Here is a 20,000-nt window from a genome sequence, read left to right on the forward strand (position 1 = left end):
AACACGGAAGGAAGACGTTGGGAGGAGCGACGTCAAGGCAGACGTGTGAGGGGCGAGCGATGAGTGATTTCGAGGGCGGGAGAAAAAAGAGGGGAAGGAGGGAGAAAGTGTGAGGAATGTGCGGCTGACAGAGAGGAAATGAGAGGTGCTGTTGATGGATGAATTATGGATGATGTCATAGCCAAAAATATAAGACTTCAGGGTAATCGGACGCTCTGGAGATATTGAGGTATTTGAAGATCTGGGTTTGTCGTGGTGTGACGACGTTCTGAAATCCAAAGTGTTTGGTAGTTGAAGGACGGGAAAGATTGCATCAGGATGTTAGAAAGCATAATCAGCTTTTTTTCTGATGTACTGTAGATTGGCATATTTTAAACCCAGGGCCGTATCATCACTGGAAAAGCTCTTGCTGGTTCATCATAATTCTGCTCTAGAGTGAAATGTCTGGGTTTGCATTAGTTTCAACAGTTGCAGCCTTGATGGTTACAAAAAAAAAGGGTTGGAAGGGAACTGGTTTGGGTTGAACAGTCAAATTGATTTTGGTGGTAGAGATTTAACAAGCGCTCTGCTCTTGTGCGGCCGCTCCGCGCGCTCAAGTTGAAAATCTTTTGAACTTTTCAGAAACGCACTGTTGACGTCACTGGTGCTCTTTTCCAAATGTAAGATATTCCCCGTATTTAAGCCTCCTACAGATCGTATCTTGTACCCACATCCTCCTCGCTCCGTGTCTGATCGGGTAAAAATGATCTCAAATATCAAACATGCAGTAAAAAGTAACAGAGCAGTGTCGGTCATACAGTGGCCGTTGTCAACAAACTGTTGTCATGGAGACAGGACGGACGTGCAGCTGTTTCTTCTCAGAGCACAAACGCTTCATGCAAACACACCCGAGCGCACAGTCAGCGATTTACTGCCCAGATAAAAAAACCCAAATGGACACGGGGCCTAAGACGAGAAAGGAGTGTCGGTCAGATCCTGACTGAGGTTCAGCGCCTCATAGATGGAGCTCACCGTTCATACACATCACTCTCCCTGCACGGTGAACCATCATGTCTGTGATGAACACACTCTCTCTGCGATACATTTAAATACGCTGGAAACTAATAAATGAACCAAACAAAACAAAGTCATCAAGAGTTTAAGACAACGTCTCCACTTGTTGCAGCCTCTGTCTGCTCTGAGGTTGTCAAAATGAGATTTGAACACATTGACTCAAGTCCTGATAAAACACTTTGTGGGAGGTGTGTGTAGACTTATTCTGATTGAATTTTATCAATTGATGTCACTTTTTTTGTATCCCTGTTTGGGGGGGGGTGGGCTCAGCTTTCCTTAGAGGGGGGCTCAAGGAAAACAGTTTGGGAACCTCTGCTCTAACTGGCTGTGAGGTTTGTGTGTGGTAGGTGATCTGCTGCGTGATTGGCTGTGGGCCTTACCTCTCTTATGGTCATGTCGTCCTCCACATCTCCATCGTCCTGCGGATAAAAGAAACGAGGAAGCAGTCAGAACTCAAAACAGAGAAACCGTTAAGCAGTGACAAGAGGACAACACGAGCACACGAGCAGTGACAGAGGAGTCAACAAACAGAAGATAAACAACAGTGTCCAGTTACAGTGATTTTTACTTTTCAACCGCGCCCGCAGTGCTACATCGGTACACATGAGCTGAAATGACACAAACTCACACATGCAACATGTCATGAGTGTGATACAGCGCCGCTGTCTCCAGACAGATGGGCAGAAATGGAATGAGTGACTAAAGGAGCGACTACAGTACATTTAATGAGAGCGGGGGATGTGATGTATGAGATGTCGGAGCAGATGATCATTATAATGATGGATCACACTCAGAGCTCACGGCTCAGAAGTGACAGGCTGGCGCTGCCGACGCTGTTTGACAAGCTGGACTCAAACCAGCAACCCCGAAGACGATGTGGCAGGCTCAGTGAGGGGAATATACATCTGAGTGTGTGAGAAGGTTGCCGCAGGATGTGTGTGTATGTGTGTCTGTGTGATTGACATGTGTTTAGTCATGTGCTCGAGTAAAGATATTTACTTTCTCTGCAGGAGAACATATGTGTGTGTGTGTGTCCAAGAGAAAAAGGCAGAGTAAGTACGACCCAGGGGCTGATGGGAGCCCTGAGCTCATTTATCCTCATCGCTGCGGTTGCCGACCTGTCGGTAACCCTAGCAACTGTTGCCGCGGGGTAGAGAGAGATGCCCTACTGTAGCATTATGCAAGCAGAGGCCAGACGTGCTCGGAGTTGATGAGAACAAACAAACGCACAACCAAACACACGTACACCTCGATCGTTTTATCTCTGCCGTCTCAGCGATCACTCTGCTCGTCACAAGGACACTCGGAAAGTCATTAAATGTAAACTTTAGAGACAGAGGAACATCAGACATCTCCTGTGAGTGTGTGTTTTCTGTGTGTGTATTTGCAGAAGAAGGTTTCTTTTTTCTTTTTTGGAAGACAGAGAGAAGGAGAGAGGTGGGTCTGTGCATGCAAAATAGGTGCTTTCAGAAAGATTAGCTGCTCTATTAAGGGAGCAAATCTCTGCCTCTGGATACACTGTTTGGCAGAAGTGTGTGTGTGTGTGTGTGTGTGGTTGTGGATGTGGATGTGGATGTGGATGTGTGTGTGTGTGTGTGTGTGGATGTGGATGTGTGTATGTGGATGGGAGGAGGAAGAGAAAACTTCTGTATGCCACTGACAGTGAAATGGGAGGAAGTGTGTGGGCATATTTAAATGAGGTTTGGATGAGAATGTGTGTGTGTGTGTGTGTCTGTGTGTGTGTGTGGAGAGAGACTCTAGAGTGCTGACAATAAGCAGATGAAGCCGCTGCTTGCTATGCTGAAAGGTCTGCTCTTCTTCCTCTCCCTCCTTCCTCCTGCAGCGGTCCCTCTCCACTTCCAACCAGCCGATCACCCAATCAGTGGCAACCATCCAAGACTGGGTCAGCAGGGAACAGACACAATCTACCTCCAAAGACTGCTGTATCACACACACGCACACGCACACTATCTCTGCAGGATTATGTAGTCAGCCAGAGTGCTTAATGATGAGGATTTTATGGGATGCTATTGGAGTATAAAAAAGGATCTTTCCGCCTCGAGTGGATACGAGTGGAGGTGCTTAGGCCGTCTTTACTCTTGTTACTTTTTCACAGAAGGTGAGGTGAACATTTTGATGTAGATACGAAGTCATGAAGCTGCCTCTGGTTGGCTCATTTTAATCGCAAAACAACAACATTTGCCAAATACCCCTGTGGTATACAGCCAGGAGTACGCAGAACAAGTCTTGGTTACACAGAATAAGATGAAAACAATGAAGTTAACATCTAAAAAGAGTAAACCTGCTTCTCAACCGGAGCTCAGCTGACATACTGATATAAATAATGTGATTATCACCAAGATATAACCACAGAAAGTATGTTTAAAAATGCTCTTAAAGGCTTTAAATGCGTTTTTTTGATCCAGCAGATGTCGCCCTTGAGCACCAGCATGAAACCAAAACAACTCGCGGTGCATTGTTGTGTTAGCATGCTAATGCTAGCGATCTTTATTATGCTCGTATCTTCACACTGCATGTAAATTTACCTGAAATGAGCGTGATCTAGAAACACAGTTAAGCAGTGAGTACAGTATGTTATTCTTCTTTTCTCTAGTCCCTCAATTAAACAACTTTTATACTCGAGGGGAGGAGTCAGCCGCCGTCCTGGCGATGTAAACAAACTGAAGATAGGACTCGGAAAACTCGGAAAACATCACAGACAGTGTTACACTCATTGTAGACAGTCATGACTCACAGTTATTTTCAGAGGATATACTTGATTTCTATTATATTTAAGTGTGAAAAATCACATATAAAGCCTTTAAATAAAGAGGATAAATAAAGAGAAACTCTCATGGAGGAGATGATCCCTCTGCAGCGCCCTGTGGGACGCCGTCTGTCTTAACGTGGGTGGACTCTCTGACATCTGCATCATTACCATCAGCGTCCTGCTCTCCGTCTTCAGAAAAGCTGTTACACTTTGTACTGCGATGACTAAAGAGGCAATCAGGTTTATCTGTGGAGCTTAAGCTCAGTGTTGAGATGTCTGTTTCCCTCGCGGCTGTCGGTGGCCAACCCTTATGGCTCATGTGCCGTTATCTGCAGATTTCTGCTACTGGTGTTTATTTTGCTCATTAGTACTTCCAATATTATTACTGCTCCCTCCATCTATCTGTGTATGTAATTAAACTGCTGAGGCCTTTAAACAAAGGTTATATAAACACTATTAAAGATGTTCAGACTCGAGTGGTGTGAGCAGTAATGATCTGCTCTAAAACATCTACAGTAGGAAGTGAGATACCTCACTAATCTTTACTTGATAGATTTGATCCATAGAGTTTACAGCCGATGCTGACTGATAGCTGGAGACTTCATGCTGCTGCAGTATTTACTTTCTGATCATGTGCAGACTGTGAAATGCTTATTTTCATGTTGCTCAATCAGTGTTGGGAAACGTAACATTACTGCGTTACCCTCTGAAGAAAGTTACGCTTTAGAGTACTCTCTTTGCACGGTGTATCGACTCTACCGTCAGTGCACGGCCTCTCTTACCGGCCATCGTGTGTAACCCTGCAGTCGTATAACAGGACCGAATGACGCAATATAACAAAAGTCTAAATAATGGGAATATTTCCACAACAAAAAAGCTGCCCTCCCCTCCATCGTACTCGCTGAATTAGCTCGCTAAACACTGCGCTGACCACAGACTGTGAATATGAATGATTGAAGCCTGAGTGACGTCACCCGTCTGTTCCTGCAGGGGGCGCTAGAATCTCATCGATGGCGGTCTCCATGCTGGAAATGCTGTCTCAGTCTAACTTTCAGTCAACCTAACGACAGACTGAGAGCTGGAGCTGAGGCGGGTTTTAAGCCTCCTGACAAACTGTTACACCGCGCCCACCTGTCAATCAGGTCAGCTACACGCCTTATTGTGAATAACTCTTATCCTTCATCAAATCAAAACGGATGAGTCATCAAAACATTCACCCCCCGTACAGTGTGTGTCGATCGAGACATGAGCTAATCAGACCTATTTGTTTTTTTGAACCAGGCTGTAAACATGTTAATCTCTGCTGTAAAAACAGGCTTTTTAGAATGGGTGTGTATGTGACTTCTTGTGCTTCTGCAGCCAGCCTCTAGTGGACACTAGAGGAACTGCAGGATTAAAATTCACCTGCTCAGACGAAAAGAAACAGAAGATGCAGACGCTTGGGGATTTATTTCTTTTTCTTTTGAGGCAAGAAAAGCAAGAAGGAGATGCAGCATTCTTTCAGTAACGGATTAATTTATGTTGCTCGTGATGGATTAACACCGGGTCTTTGTAACATAACAATGAGTAAGGTCTTATACCTGCTCTATTTTGTAAAGTGTCTCCAGATTATATTTGTTATGAATTGTCGCTGTACAAATAAAGATTGATTGATTGATTCTCCGAGTGAAAACCGTCCAAAGCTGAAACGTTCTGTTTTACCTGAGCTGCTGCTCTCAAACCTGAAACTAATTTTTCAGCCGAGAGAATCTGATATGAAACAACAAATCCATCCCCCCCCCCCAAAAACAAACGACAGTCACTTTGCCGTCTCGCCTCCTCCTGATAAATACGCCGCCCCGTGTATCTCCTGTCTGAAAATGATTGAGGAAATGAAAACTCTGAATATTCTCCCCATCAGACCCCTGAAGGACACTTTTAATGGAGTCTCATAACGACTCAGATCGCGCTCACGTTGGACCCTGAACACTTGACCCTCGTCCCTTTAATAACTAACGCCTTCTTTTCAGTCTCTTGAATATAAATCACGTCCTCCTGTCATATATTTAAAGGGCAGATCATTACAACATGGAGAACTGTTCAACGTCTTTACTCACTTTCTTCATTGTTCAGCGCAGGGCGGTTTCTAAGAAAGTAGAAACCACTTGACCCTTGTGGAGCTCTGAGTCGGCGTGCGGTCCAGTTTTCTATCGTGAGTTGTTTTCTTTCTGGCTTCGTGCACGACGGATTCTCTTTGCTCTACGTCCTGTTTTTATTCTCCGTTACCTTCTGCCTCCATCTTCACTTTTACAACAACTGAAGCAACTTTTTATTTACTCCTGATTCACTACGTCTGATTTGCGTTAACAATCTCTGTCTTAGTTAGAGACAGGACGGGGGAAAGAGTCAGCGGGAAAGGAGCCACAGGTCGGATTTGAACCCACATGGATTACTCTAGCCTCCGTACATGGGGCACGTGCTAACCACTAACCACTACGCTACCAGCTGTATCATTAAGCTGAATTCACTGTTTGATATTTACGTCCTGAGTATTTCGCTCTTATGTCGGATGACAACAAATCAGATTTATAAAACTTTTCTCTAAGCACTACAAGAGCGTGAAATCCATAATAACGAGTCCCAACAAATGTGCAGCTGGATGAAAAAAATAGTAATAATAAAAAAATATGTGTGCCGTGGATTTGGCAGTTGGAGGCACCAGATGTCTCAGCAACTTAGCTCATTAGCTTCCTGCATCATAGTTAGCTGTGGAAGTCTGCAGTTATTTGTCAAAGTAATGTTGGAGAAATATGTGAGAACAGGTGTGCTGCTGTAAAGTGTCCTTAACGTGCCGGCCTCCTCTCTCTCTCTCTCTCTCTCTCTCTCTGATTCTCCCTCCTCCCTGAGTGCAGGTAGGAGAGCTCCCTCTGGGCAGCGATGTGGTGAGGAGCTTTTGGTCCCCGTTTTGACTTTATTTAGGTTTCTATCATTCCATGCACGTCTAGATGGCTGGACTTTGGTTTGGGCTGGAGATACTCGGTGGTCTTGTTGTGTCCTTTAGGTCAGACATTTCTTCTTCTGTAGTTTTAGGGGGCGGTGCTGGTTTCTAATTTATCTGATAGGTCTTTCATACCTGCAGAAAACTCCTGAAAATTCAGAATATTTGCAGGCTGAGCGTCATGTGTGAACACAAACAGCTGAATGTTTCTCCTCCAGCCTCCTCGTTTTTATTCTGCAGAAAGTCAGAGTGAGCTGATGTGAGAACGCAGCAGGATATAACCAGGAGAATTCACCTGGAGCGAGTGGGAGGGGGTGGTGATGTTTATTCCCTGTGATCGCTGCACGACCATAGACTGTCTGCACGCCACCTCTACCATCTCCATACTCTAATGAACCTGCTGCATTATGTTTCCTGTTCTCCAGTATGTTCTTCTCCACTCTTTAGTTCAGATTGAGATTCTGTTCAACAACACATAGCATTGATAGAAAGACAAATATTCTCATTATAGCGTCGCATAGAGGACTCTGTTGCAGCATCTGCGACTTCCACGTTGTTCTTTTTACATCACGTCTTACCTCAGGAGCCCCCCCCCCCCTCCTGTCTGACAGGAATAGTCTCCTGCTGTGAGGCGTATGCCCGATCAGGAGAGTGTCTGGAGCAGTCCTCCTGAAGTTATCTAGATATTTTCAGGGGTGCAGATGTGGAAACGGCTTTTGATTAGAGCAAGGTTGGAAATCTTGATAATAAATTCCTCTAGAGTTTTTTTTAATTAATTCCTAAACACTCCTCTTTACATTCTTCATATTCTTTAATCTGCTCTTCTGTCTGTTCACTTGTTCTTATTTTTACTCTATTTCTGTCCAATGAGCAACAGTCCTCCTTCCTGAGGATTGGGTTTCACTCTGCACGGTGGGAGAAACTGATGCTGTGTGGACAGCCAAACATTGTTCAAGTGATAAGCACAGATATTCCTCTTCCAACTTTTTATCAGTGAACGCTCTTCTCTCCTGCAGAGTGTGTGTATGCGCGGTGACATTTAAATGTGAGAAGAAGACGTATGACGCATTCTCCTCAACGATCCAAAAAAACAAAGAAAGTCGAGGAAATCAAAGGAGGAGGGAGAGGCGAGGTGCAAAAATAGGGAGCCCACGAGCCATCATAAATAAAGCACGGGGGCATTACGAAGATGCAGGAGAGTGGCGGCGGGAAAATAATGAGAAAAACAGCCAGGAGTGACTGGGAGGCCGGGCGGCATCATTTCTCTGAAACAGACTGCTGATGTCATTAACCCTGCATCAATATTTCACAGCCTAGATGGACAGAGAGAAAGGGGGAGTTAAAGGGGGTGGGGGTTGGGGGTACTGATGTCAGGGATGCAAAATGGAAGAGAGAGCAAGCCCTGGACGGGAAGCAAAACTGGACTCAGACATGGAGCGAGGAGCTGCAGACTTCACCACATCCAGACACAAAGAAGAAAAGTGCAACTGTGAGATCTGAAAAGAAGGGAGGGGTCGCTTCTCCACCGCAGAGGGCTTCAAACTCTGCAGAGAGGAGAAACATAAACGTGTTCTCTTTCCTAACGAGCAGAGCAATGTCGCAAACAGTATCACGGTGAATTTCTGCACATGCTGGGGGGGGGGGGGGGGGGGGGCAAGCCCACAGCCTCACTGTACCGTTAATGCACACACCGTGCTGCAGGGGGTTCATTACTAATTAGCTCACTGCGAGGCATAAATGGCTAACACGCACTTAACACTTGGATAAATTCACTGCGCTAACAATGCGCCGTCTGTCCGAGTGCGGTCCGTACAACAAGCTCCTCATAGAGGCACTTCACAAATCCTCGCCGGAACAACCAGAAGTGGCATAAAATCGCTGTTGGAAGCTTTTACATGTAACCGCCAATTATTTCAACTCATGATTATAATGCCGTTTGGAACTAAATGCTTCTTCTGATGATTATCTAACCTGCAGGAGTCCAACTGGATCCTGATCGTTTTAAGAACAGAATGATTTCAGAAGAGAAATGTGCACATGCCATTTTAACACTTCCTGGAAAGTTTATTTGAAGGTCTTTTGTTAAGAACAAGTTTGTGTAAACTTTTACTGTTCGGATCCTCGGAGGTCACAGCTTTTTTGCTTCAGAATAGTACGGAGCAACCGGGCCGAGTGTGACTGCGCCCCGTTAGATACAAGAAGGAGGAGTCTAAGGAAACCGTGATGGTCCTGTAGAAATGATTTGGATTCTGTTCGGAGTCGACTGAGCAGACGACTAAAAGGTTACATTAACATAGATTAGGAATAAGTAGAGCAGCCGTCCCGAGAAGTTTAAATTAAGGCGTATGGAAGACGAACTGATCCTCGTGAAGGCCACGAACGAGACGGCATCTCATTATAAAGAACTTTACTTTCACCTGAACGAGTTACTGATGGATCTCTGAGGGCAAGAGATTTTACTTCCCTTTCCTTTCCTTTCCTTTCCTTCCTTCCCCTCCCTTACCTTTCCTTTCCTTCCTTTCCCTCCCTTTCCTTTCATTTCTCTCCTTTCCTTCCTTTAATAATCCATCTCTATAATGTCCACTGCAGTCTAGATCATTTCAAATCTTTCTGAGGAAGGAGAAGGTTGTTGAAAACAGACCCTTTAGGAATCTTCAGGGTTATTCATGTGGGACTTTGCAAACTGAGCTTTGTGAAACATCACAGGGGCGTAAATATCACGGCTTGAAACGGCGGTCTGAACCGCCCCAGCTTCCTCCTGTTTGTTAGGAGAGGAGGACTCTGGAGAGGAGGACTCTGGAGAGGAGGACTCTGGAGAGTCTCTGCCTCCCCCGCTGAGCTGCACCTATCAGCTGCTGTAAAGATTAATAAAACATGTCGTGTTAGCTCGCTGTGGTGCAAGAGTTTTCATCTGAGTGAAATTCAGTCGACTTTACAGAAGTTTGAAAGCAGACCCCCCCCTCGACCCCCCCATCACGCCATCAGTTCTTTAACTGACGGAGGGGGAATGTGCCGCGTTCTCTCACAGACACCACAGAGAGAACATGTAACGAGCAGCGCTCCTGCTGCTAAGTGTGAAACTAATTTAGTTTTTTTATGACTCTTTTTCATGACTGCAGACGAAGAGATGTGTTTCGTCAGTCTCCTCAAACTAAAGTTCCTCTGGTTAAATACGGCGTCTGAGGTGTATCGCTGCCTCACAGCTCGCCCTGAGCACCGCGCTGTGAAGAGAAACACGCCCCTCAGGCTTCTCCTTTTACGCCACTGAAGGGGAGAAAAAAAACAGTCCCAGCGCGTTTCCTCTGTTTCTGATTTTCCACGTTTACCGAGTTCCTCTCGGAAAGTCTCACGTCTGACGTGTAGTTGCGTGGCGTGGGTTGCATTGTAGGACCAGAGCGCTGAGTTTAGGGGATATTAGAGAGCTGGGACTGAGCACACCGGGAAAACAAACAACAGTAATATCACAATATATAATAATACCACAATATGAACGTATGTTATAAATCCTTAGAGATCTGCTGGACCTGTGCAGATCAAAGAACAAAATGTTTCTTCTGACTTACACACAGAGTCATCAATCAGCTGTTACTCCTGATTACACACACACACGCACGCCCTGGAGGGACAGATGGAGAACGCTCCGGCATCACTCGCTGCTCGTGAATGATGGAAAATGTGCCGAGGCTTGGATAATTGTCGGCGACATGTGAAGCTAATGACACTCTGTGAGAGCCTCTCGTATAAATCATGAACAGAGCTAATAGAGTTTCACCGACACGCTAACGACTGACGATGACGAATGGCGTGTTCCTGTTGTAATCTTTTATGTGTTTGGGATGTTGGGGACTTCTGATTAAGGTCTGTGGTCATCACGCAGACCGGGCTCCTGAAAGTCAGAGGGCGGGGACTCTTTGCACTCTGCAGTCGGTTTTTCGTTCACCCTGTAATCCACGGTCATGAACTGGAACCGGATAAGAGCAGGTGATGCACTGTGTGTACTGGTTATTTGTATTCTAATTAAATGCAAAGAAAATCAAAGGGCTAGTATCGCTCTTTTCTAGCCGTCTGACGACTCAAAGCGCGTTCACACCGCAGGTCACACCTCCACATTCACACACTGATGGTAGAGGCTGCTGAGTAAAGAGTCCATCAGAAGTACCTAATCCATTCATACACATTCATACACCGCTGATGAAGCAGTGGGAGCAACTTGGGGTTAAGTGTCTCGCCCAAGGACACATCGGACATGTGGCTGCAGGAGCTGGGGACCCCTGACCTTCCGGTTGAGAGATGACCGACTCTACCACTGAACCATAGCCGCCCTGACATTTACCAGCCGGGACTTCAACAAACAATTTAAACTGATCAAGACTGTGTGTGTGTGTGTGTGTGTGTGTGTGTTAGGCCCCGTGTCCACCTAGCGTTTATTTTTCCACTTGTTCCCAAAAAGTAGAGAGCGTTTGCAGCAGCAGGCGGACGTCTGGAGAAAAAGTGACATAGAGACAGCACGGGCGTGCAGCACTTTTCTTCTCAGCGCACAGCCCGGCTTTTCTGCATGTAAAAAAACGCCAGGTGGATACAGGGCCTACCTGAGCAAGTATGTTTGTTTGAATAAGAAGAAGTGAAATGTTCAGAAGAAACGAGGACGCATGCTCACCCCTGAGAAACTCTTTAAGCTGGGCGGTGGCTCCTGGTGAATGGAATGACATCATACTTACAGTGAGATCATGAAATAATCATAGAAGCCGATAACGGACAAAAATCAAATCTGTTCCTGAATCTCCTCTGAGAGCACGATCACTCAACGCTTCATCGCCTCTGATTTCACACAAATCGATGTCTGATTATTTTTCATGCAACCCTGGATCATCTCGAACCGTGGAATCATTTTTCTCAATTCATGCTCAGACGCTTGTGTCATTGATTGACATGCATCGCTGCTGGAGCGTATGCTGTTGCTGGTAATTGGACCGCAGGCTTCATCCCGGTTTGTGGTTAATTTTTTTCCAATCCCTCCCCTGGACTTTCTCATGCATCATCATTTGATCTGAAGTGCTGCTAGATCGCTGTCATTCAAATCCCGGCCTCCTCCTAATGAAGAGATATGATGCTCGAGTCTGGGTTTTTAAAGCTGCATGCACACCCCCCCCCCCCCCCCCTTCCCTTCCTCAACAAACCCTCCCCCTGCACATTCAACCCATGAAGTACCACACAGCTTCTCTGCTTAATTACGACAAATGCAAATGGGGTTTGTGGTCACTACAGGAGCAGGTGAGAGGCCTGCCCTGTGAGGCGGTCACTGATTGGACACCTCGGGTGACACAGCTGATGATGGACAGCACAGCATGCTCGGTTGAAAAGCTTCATCCTTGTAGAACACTTGACAACAACTCAACCACCTCCTGATTTTTTGAATGTTATTTTAGTTATTTCGGTATTTGACTTCTGAAGGGAATGCTCAGATTTTTAAAAAAGCTTCAAATGTCGGTTTGCGGGGGCGCAGGTACCCTAGTGGTTAGAGCGCACGCCTTGTGTACAGAGGCTGTGAATCCGGCCTTTGGCTCCTTACCTGCATGTCTTTCCCCTCTTTCTCTCTCTCTCTCCCTCTCCCCCCGATTTCGGACTCTATCACAAATATAAAGCTCTTCTCTGTTACTGATTTAATTTAGGACTTACTGTCGATGAAACATTGAAGAAAAAGTGTAGTCCTCATCTCAGTAGCCCCCCCCCCCCTCCCAACACTTCCTTTCCCTCTTCAGCTGTCGTCTCTTATAAAGGCTAAAGGCCCCAAAAATAAAATAAGTCGTTCTTCAGCGACAACATTTTCAGACTTTTTTAAATGTGCATCAGTCGCTTGTTTGAAGAGAACTGGTAAATGTCTGAATGCTCTTTGCATTTCCGTCTCCTGCGGACTTTTAGGATCTTATTTGGAAAATAAAAATAAGGAGTATTTAAAATTCTACTCAAATTAACAGAGTAGGACGCTCTGGTTTTGAGCAGAAGTGGTATCTCAGTTGTCAAGTGTTCTCTGTTGCCTCCTCTGACCAATGAAAACATGTTAGGCTGAATGGACCCTAGCCTTAGCCAATCACATAAGCAACTAGAGGCAGTGACAGGTCAGTGGGCGGAGCTACAGGTTCCACAAGGAGGAGGGTTTTCAACGCTTTCGGCACGATGACACAGACGGGCCTCGGCCCAGATCACGGTCCATCGGCATTTTGGGGATTAACCCTGGAATGGAATGGAGGGGTGACAATCAAGTTGATTGGCTGATGAACCTGTTGCCGGGCAGATTCCGGGCATTTGTGTCGCCCCGATCGGTGGCTCTTACCACGACGGATATCCGGACTCGTTTGGAGGGTCTCCTGTGCTCAGGAGACGTGGGGCTTTCCAAGTTGTTGTTTTTCTTCCAGGTGACCAGAGACAAGCACACAATGTTAACAACAACGTCAACCTCAGACAGTGACTCGGCAAAGACGATACACGGCCTTTGCAACGCCACTTTGACCTCTGCAATGTTGACTTGACCGCAGGGTAAAATATGTCTATGTAAGAAGAAGAAACCATAAGCTGGAAGTGAAGCAGTGAAAAGATGTTTGATTTAAAGCCTGACACAACGTGAAAAAGGTTTAATATTGAGTGTGTGTTTGTGTGTGCCTGTGTGTGTGAGTGTACGTGTATGTGTGTGTGTGTGTGTGTGTGTGTGTAAGTGTGTGTGTGTGTATGTGTAAGTGTGTAAGTGTGTGTGGGAGGTGCTGTACTGTCAAGCGTGAAGGACTGTATGTGAGAGATAGCATAGGACTGTGTGGGTGTACAGAATGTGTGAACGACAGGATGTCAGCTGCTGAGTCGGTGTGTGTGTGTGTGTGTGTGTGTGTGTGTGTGTGTGTGTGTCTGTGTGTGTGTGTGTGTGTGTGTGTGTGTGTGTGTAATGATGGTGTGGACAGTGCTCTCTCACCTCAAGGCCTTCAGCATCTGGACTGGAACAGAACAGGTTCTTTAAAGCGATGCCTGAGTTATTATGAGGACCTGAAGAGGAAACAGAGAAACGGTCAGACAGATCTTTTTATTTTATATCTATAAGATTCTCGCCTTATGTGCTGTCTGCTGCAGATAACTCCTCTTACTGATCCCATCCAGAGATCGATTACAACAACTGCTGCACCATCTGCAAAGACCGTCGGGATGACGCCAGAGAAGACCGCTTACTGACTCTCACTCAGAATGAATCAACACACATCGAAGTAAATTCACATCCAAAAGTGGGGACACTTTTTGGCAGATCGTCATGATCGTCACAAATCACCAAATTACTGGGGTGGAAATCTTCAGGATGTCTCGGCCAAACAAGCGCTCAGAGTTCTCAAAGTGCGGCTTCTCTGCTTTTAATCTAAGCTGCAGATAAACGAGTCAGGACGCTGTGTAACCCACTAACTGGAGAGCTAACCTGGTTAGCATTGTCATCACAAGGAGCTGTTTCTAACTGGTATTAGGAGAATGCATGAACACATTCTGGTGTTTTAATCAAATTAATTTAATGGCAGAATAAATGCAAGCAGCAGCAGGTTCATCTTTTACACTTGTGTCCAGAGGACTGGAGTCAACAGCTCTTTTCTGCAACATTGCCGTAACTAAGCTCAGCCGTCATCACGTCTTTGTACATTCAAATTGATTCTAGGATTGGCATAATATTGGCGTCCCAACAAACCACCTCTGGACACTAGCAAATGTCTAAAACATTCAGAGACGACATGACTGACGGGCAGATTACCGGGACCCTGTGAGTGACCAGAAGCTTAATAAGACTCTAGACATAGCAACCTGAGCACTTAGCAACCTGGGCACGGCCTGAGAGACTGGTGGATGCAGACAAACAAACTAAAAAGTCAAAAACAATCAGAGTGTCCGCACCGCTCACAAACAGAAGCAGACAGGCCAACACGTCCTGCCACACTGCAGAAGCACACAACATGCAGGATGTGCACCAGAAGAAAAACTCACAGATCAAAGAGTTCGAAACCTTCTCCGACCAAAACAAGATTCAATATTTACTCCAGACACCGCCATAACAACACAACCTGTCAGAGCCAGCAGGGAAATCAGTGCAGCAACACATGACAGAGTACAAAATCAACGCAGCGCCACTTCTCGGACTCCACCGGAAACACCATCGAATGGGCGGCCATGTGTTATTGTAGAGCCGGTCAAAACTTTGATGGTTTTATTTTTTGGTTTCTGATTGAATATCTGCAGATCTACCATCGCTGTGTTAATTACAGCTTAATTAATCACGCTGAGAGAGAGAGAGAGAGAGAGCAAGAGTGAGAGAGAGAGAGAGAGAGAGAGATAGAGAGAGAGAGAGAGAGAGAGAGGGAGATTAGAAACAGAGAAGCCATTACCCACACTCCATCTGGATCTATTAAACCTTCCTTTCTTCTCCCTTTGATTGCTTCATTTGTGAGTGTTTGGAAACTCTCATTTGTGTGTGTGTGTGTGTGTGTGTGTGTGTGTGTGTGTGTGTGTGTGTGTGTGTGTGTGTGTGTGTGTGTGTGTGTGACTCACTGGTGGGTATCTCGGTGGGTCTATCCACCACAGAGGGTCTCTTTAGTGCAGGTTTGAGGGGCTTCTGGGGGACAGGACGAACAGGACTGAAGGTGGACTCCTCAGTAGAGATCTACACACACACACACAGAAACACACACACACAGAACACACACACACACACACACACACACACACACACACACACACACACACACACACACACACACACACACACACACACACACACACACACACACACACACACACACACACACACACACACACACACACACACACAGAAACACACACACACACACGGTAAGATAAGAAACAGCTTTCAAAAACCCTGATCCTGCTTAAAGGCTCAGCGCCTCTCTCTGTGTCTGCAGACTCATTAGACAAATGGATGCTCTTCTTGGGAGTGATGAGATGACTGAGAATCAAAAGAGGGAGCGGGACTGAGACAGGGGGACCAGGACTGAGACGGGAGCGGGACCAGGGCTGAGACGGGGGGGACCAGGGCTGAGATGGGGGGGACCAGGACTGAGAGGGGGGGGACCAGGACTGAGAGGGGGGGGGGACCAGGACTGAGACGGGAGCGGGACCAGGGCTGAGACGGGTGGACCAGGGCTGAGACGGGAGCGGGACCAGGGCTGAGACGGGAGCGGGACCAGGGCTGAGACGGGGGGACCAGGGCTGAGACGGGGGGGACCAGGACTGAGACGGGAGCGGGACCAGGGCTGAGACGGGAGCGGGACCAGGGCTGAGACGGGGGGGACCAGGACTGAGACAGGGGGGACCGGGACTGAGACAGGGGGGACTCGTGCTCGTCTTTAATCTGCACGTTAAGTGAAGAGAAAGCGGATCATTGGGCCAACCTCTCCACTCTCAGGAAGCTCTGACTGACCTGGAAGCGGACCTCCTGACTGGCCCGGTGGCTGCCGTCCTCGCTGCCCGGGTCCGACACAACCGACATGCGTTTCTTCTCGGCGACGGCTCGCTCCCTGATGTACTCGAGCCGCCGCAGACGCCCGAGCTGCTGGGAGAGCAGTGACTGGAGCTGAGCGCGCTCAATGGAGCCCAACAGGATCATGGACTCTGGGAGAGGAGAGGAGGAGAAGAAGCAAAAAGGAGGAAACAAATTAAAGATGAGGGGAGGAGGCTAGAGAGAGAGAGAGAGAGAGAGAGAGGAGATGAAATAGACGGTGTGTGAGGCGAACACAGGAAGGAGCAGATGTAGAAATATAGAAAGATAAGGACGATGAGTGAAGAGGGAGCAGCCTGCAGGAGACTCCAAACACATGTTGCAGCACTGCAGAGAGCTCAGCTGAGTTACATAACAAGGGCCCAGTGTGTGTGTGTGTGTGTGTGTGTGTGTGTGTGTGTGTGTGTGTGTGTGTGTGTGTGTGTGGGAGGGTGGCAGCTTGCTTGCTTGCTTTAAGTAATTGCCTTTGTGACAGTACGTGCTGATTATGTATTTGGTTAAATGCCGCGGCTAATTGTTCCTGCACGATTGCATAATTGAGACGTCGATGGAATACCAAATTTGCACTTCAGCGAGGTGGCGAGCGCGGTGCCATCAGCAAGCTGTGCTCTGACAAGTTTGTCAATCAATCAATCACCTTAATGAGAGCGCCACCAAGGTCGCCGCAATTTGTTTTGGATGCAGACGAGAAGGGACCGTTCAGCAACAACAAACACGGACGTCGATATCACATCAGACGCGGTGATCAGCGAATCAAACGACACGTGAGACAACAGAGAACGAGTCTGTGCTGCTGCTACGTCCTGTTGGAGAACAATCTGTCTATTATGATCTATTCTTACTTTTCTGTACCTGCTGATATTAAACTTACTTTTACCCTCATCGTTGGCTCACATGCAGAAGACGGCTGTTCATCGAGTCTGGCTCTGCTCCAGACGACTTGCAAAGTGTCGTTAAGATGTGTGTGAAGGCGTGACACACCTCGTCACCTATACATTTTTTATTATGGATTAAATCTTGATACATGCATGCACTTTTTCCTCTCTCTGCATGTAAAGGCTGCTGACACCACCGGCGCTGACGTCAGCAGTCCTTCCTCATTATGCAAAGTTACATAAAGGGATCGATACATGATGTGTGCAGGAAGGTGAGTGTAGTGATGAGTCAGCATTATTTCTAATGTCGCACAAAGAGGGGAAGTCTATGATTCCAGTGAACTCTGATGTAAAATAACAATAAAAAGATGTTTAAAGACAGAGTCAGCAGCTTGTTCGTTCAAAATAAAATACAGACTTCTCCTAAAGTGAAGCTGCTCCATCATCCCTTCTGGGCCTCTGTACATGTGTGGTGGTGACTGTGTCTGCAGAGACTCTGTCCTCTGACTTGATTTTACTGTTCTGGTTGACAAAGGACGTTTCTGGGCGGAGCTGGTGTGTTTCCTCCAGCCAATGACAGCGCAGCAGGTGAGTTTAGGAGTGGATACAATTCAGTGATTGGACGTGATTCAAATCGGTGAATATGACGGACGTGGACGTAGCAGCAAAGAAGAGAAAATATAATCACAGTGAGGAGAAACACCAAGTGGATAAAGCTCGTTCTAAAACGAGGGTGAACCTTGTGTTGTCTTTTACCCGTGGACGTGGAGTTGGTCTGCTTCCTGTTGGACAGGCAGGTGACAAACAGCGGCGGTTAGCTTGTGCTAGCGTGCGTTAGCGTGCAGTGAAGGTACAAGAAGTAAATGTACACACTACGTCCTGCAGGGGGCGGGGCTTCTGGGGGGGGGATGAGCCCAGGGGGAGGGGCACAGTTTGAATGTTTACAAACATTTCTACTGACTCCTCCTTTAAAATAAACTTGTAATATGTCTTCCTGTTTAGTTTGTGTTGAGTGTTGTTTGTTTGTTTCTCACCGACTGATTCCACCAGAGCCAGAGTCTTGAGGTGTCCGGTCAGCAGGACGTTGTGGAGGTCTCTGTAGCAGCAGTTGAGTGTGATGTACCTCACATCCCGAACCATAATGTCCTCCACGCGGATGTTGTACTTCCTGAGGGAAGAGGAAGGGATCAGACAGAATACGATCGTCAAGTTCTGAATCTCAGGACATGAACTTTTATGAATTATGATACCCTAGTGCTGGAGAACTGCTTGGTCAGTGCAGTTTAAAAACAAACAACTGTCATTCCTCGCCGCCGCTGACAGCACACCTTTCCCTCAGCTGAGCGGTCAAACACGTCGACACGGCACACGGACGGTGACGGCGTGGCCATGTGTACAGTGGGGGGAAGTGGGTGACATTGTGTGAGCAGATCTTGCCTCAGCAGAATTGTACGCCCCGGTACACCAGTCATAAACACTCGGCTCGCTCTTCCTGCCCGAGCCTGCCAAAACCTGCAAACATGACAGCAGCCGCTCGACGGCTTCCGCTGCCAAGTCCCGAAGCCGTGCCAGGACAAAGGCTCCGGCCAAGCCTCCGCTCCTTATTGTGGTGACAACTCAATACGCCGACCTCTCTCCCAAACAAAGTTCATTTGATGAGCACCCTCCCCCGTCTTTAAAACAACACAGCACACAGTTTGTCTTAAATCACTACAGTGAAAATGCCTCCAAACTTCATGTGGTAACAAGAAGAAATCAGTGCAGGAAGGTTTAGATCCTCATGATGCTGAAGGAAGCTGAAGCAAGGGATCGAACGTCTCCAATAAAATGCATTGAAGGAGATTTGGGCATTTTTTACCTTGGGCTCTGTTTTTACCCTTTAGCAGGTGTGAATAACTCATTTAGGTTATTTGTCACTGCTGCCTCGATTGGTCAGTTAATAAATACAACAGTGAGAGTTTGTGTTTAAATAAAAACGCCTGCGAGTTGGAGACAAAGCGAGCTGCACTGTTTCACACTTGACGCGCATCGTTCCCCACAATCACTCGTCAACTGTTCCCTCCTGATTCGGCGGTCTATTTAAGCACCAAAAGATTTCCAGTGTCTCCATCTGCTCTGTCATCGCCACTGCAGTCCCCCATCAGTGCTGCACTTATCATTTCAGCGCCACCACAAACCCCAGCATCCACCTGTAGGCTCCGACTCGGGGGTTGAAGATACTCTCGAATCACATTTAAATGTCTGCATGTGAAATAAACCTGTGAGGAGTGATGAGGTCAGAGCCTAGACGCTGAACTCAAATACTGTTTCGCTGCTGCAAGAGGTCAAAAAGCTCCAGCAACACATCACTAACAAATTAGACCGACACGTTTCGTCTTGTGGCCTTCATCAGGATCCTGATGACCCTGATGAAGGCCACAAGCCGAAACGCGTCGCATCAGGTGTTGCTGGAACTTTTTGACCTCTTCTAGCCTTTGTTGTTGCCAGAAAATCCTGCTCTGCTTCGTCAGTGTTTTGCTGCAGCAATAAAAATTACAATCCTACTGTTATTACCGGTGAATCAAGAGCAGGTGGGATCCCGTCTATTTTCTGTCCGTAATGGTCAGCAAACAGACCTTCAGACACACTTTGAAATAAACAGCAGCCTCGAAGAAATCTCCCTTATTCGGATGCACGGGCAGCCTCTCTTAATTTGCTCATGGATCTGAGAGAATAACCTAACGCATGCCTCTGAACTGGCCACAACCGCTGCCAACGCTGATTTCCCCCGGGATATCGGAGGCAGTTGATGAAATC

General features: G+C 46.9%; 2 protein-coding genes across 2 annotated transcripts in view; one reads left to right on the top strand and one right to left on the bottom strand.

Annotated features, from left to right (window-relative positions):
* The window catches only part of fam131ab (family with sequence similarity 131 member Ab), a 130,928-nt gene that overhangs the window by 56,133 nt on the left and 54,795 nt on the right, over positions 1-20,000 (top strand). The window lies entirely within an intron of this gene.
* Positions 1-20,000, bottom strand: part of LOC132980179 (chloride channel protein 2-like) — a 121,832-nt gene that overhangs the window by 12,876 nt on the left and 88,956 nt on the right. Inside the window, exons 16-22 of the mRNA XM_061046152.1 lie at positions 18,239-18,372; positions 16,252-16,442; positions 15,363-15,474; positions 13,759-13,829; positions 13,132-13,206; positions 11,458-11,490; positions 1,434-1,472 (exon numbers count right to left, since the gene is read on the bottom strand). Coding sequence (XP_060902135.1) covers positions 1,434-1,472; positions 11,458-11,490; positions 13,132-13,206; positions 13,759-13,829; positions 15,363-15,474; positions 16,252-16,442; positions 18,239-18,372 — 655 coding nt within the window. The remainder of the gene's footprint in view (positions 1-1,433; positions 1,473-11,457; positions 11,491-13,131; positions 13,207-13,758; positions 13,830-15,362; positions 15,475-16,251; positions 16,443-18,238; positions 18,373-20,000) is intronic.

The sequence above is a fragment of the Labrus mixtus genome, chromosome 9 (genome assembly GCF_963584025.1).
Source record: "Labrus mixtus chromosome 9, fLabMix1.1, whole genome shotgun sequence".
NCBI lineage: Eukaryota > Metazoa > Chordata > Actinopteri > Labriformes > Labridae > Labrus > Labrus mixtus.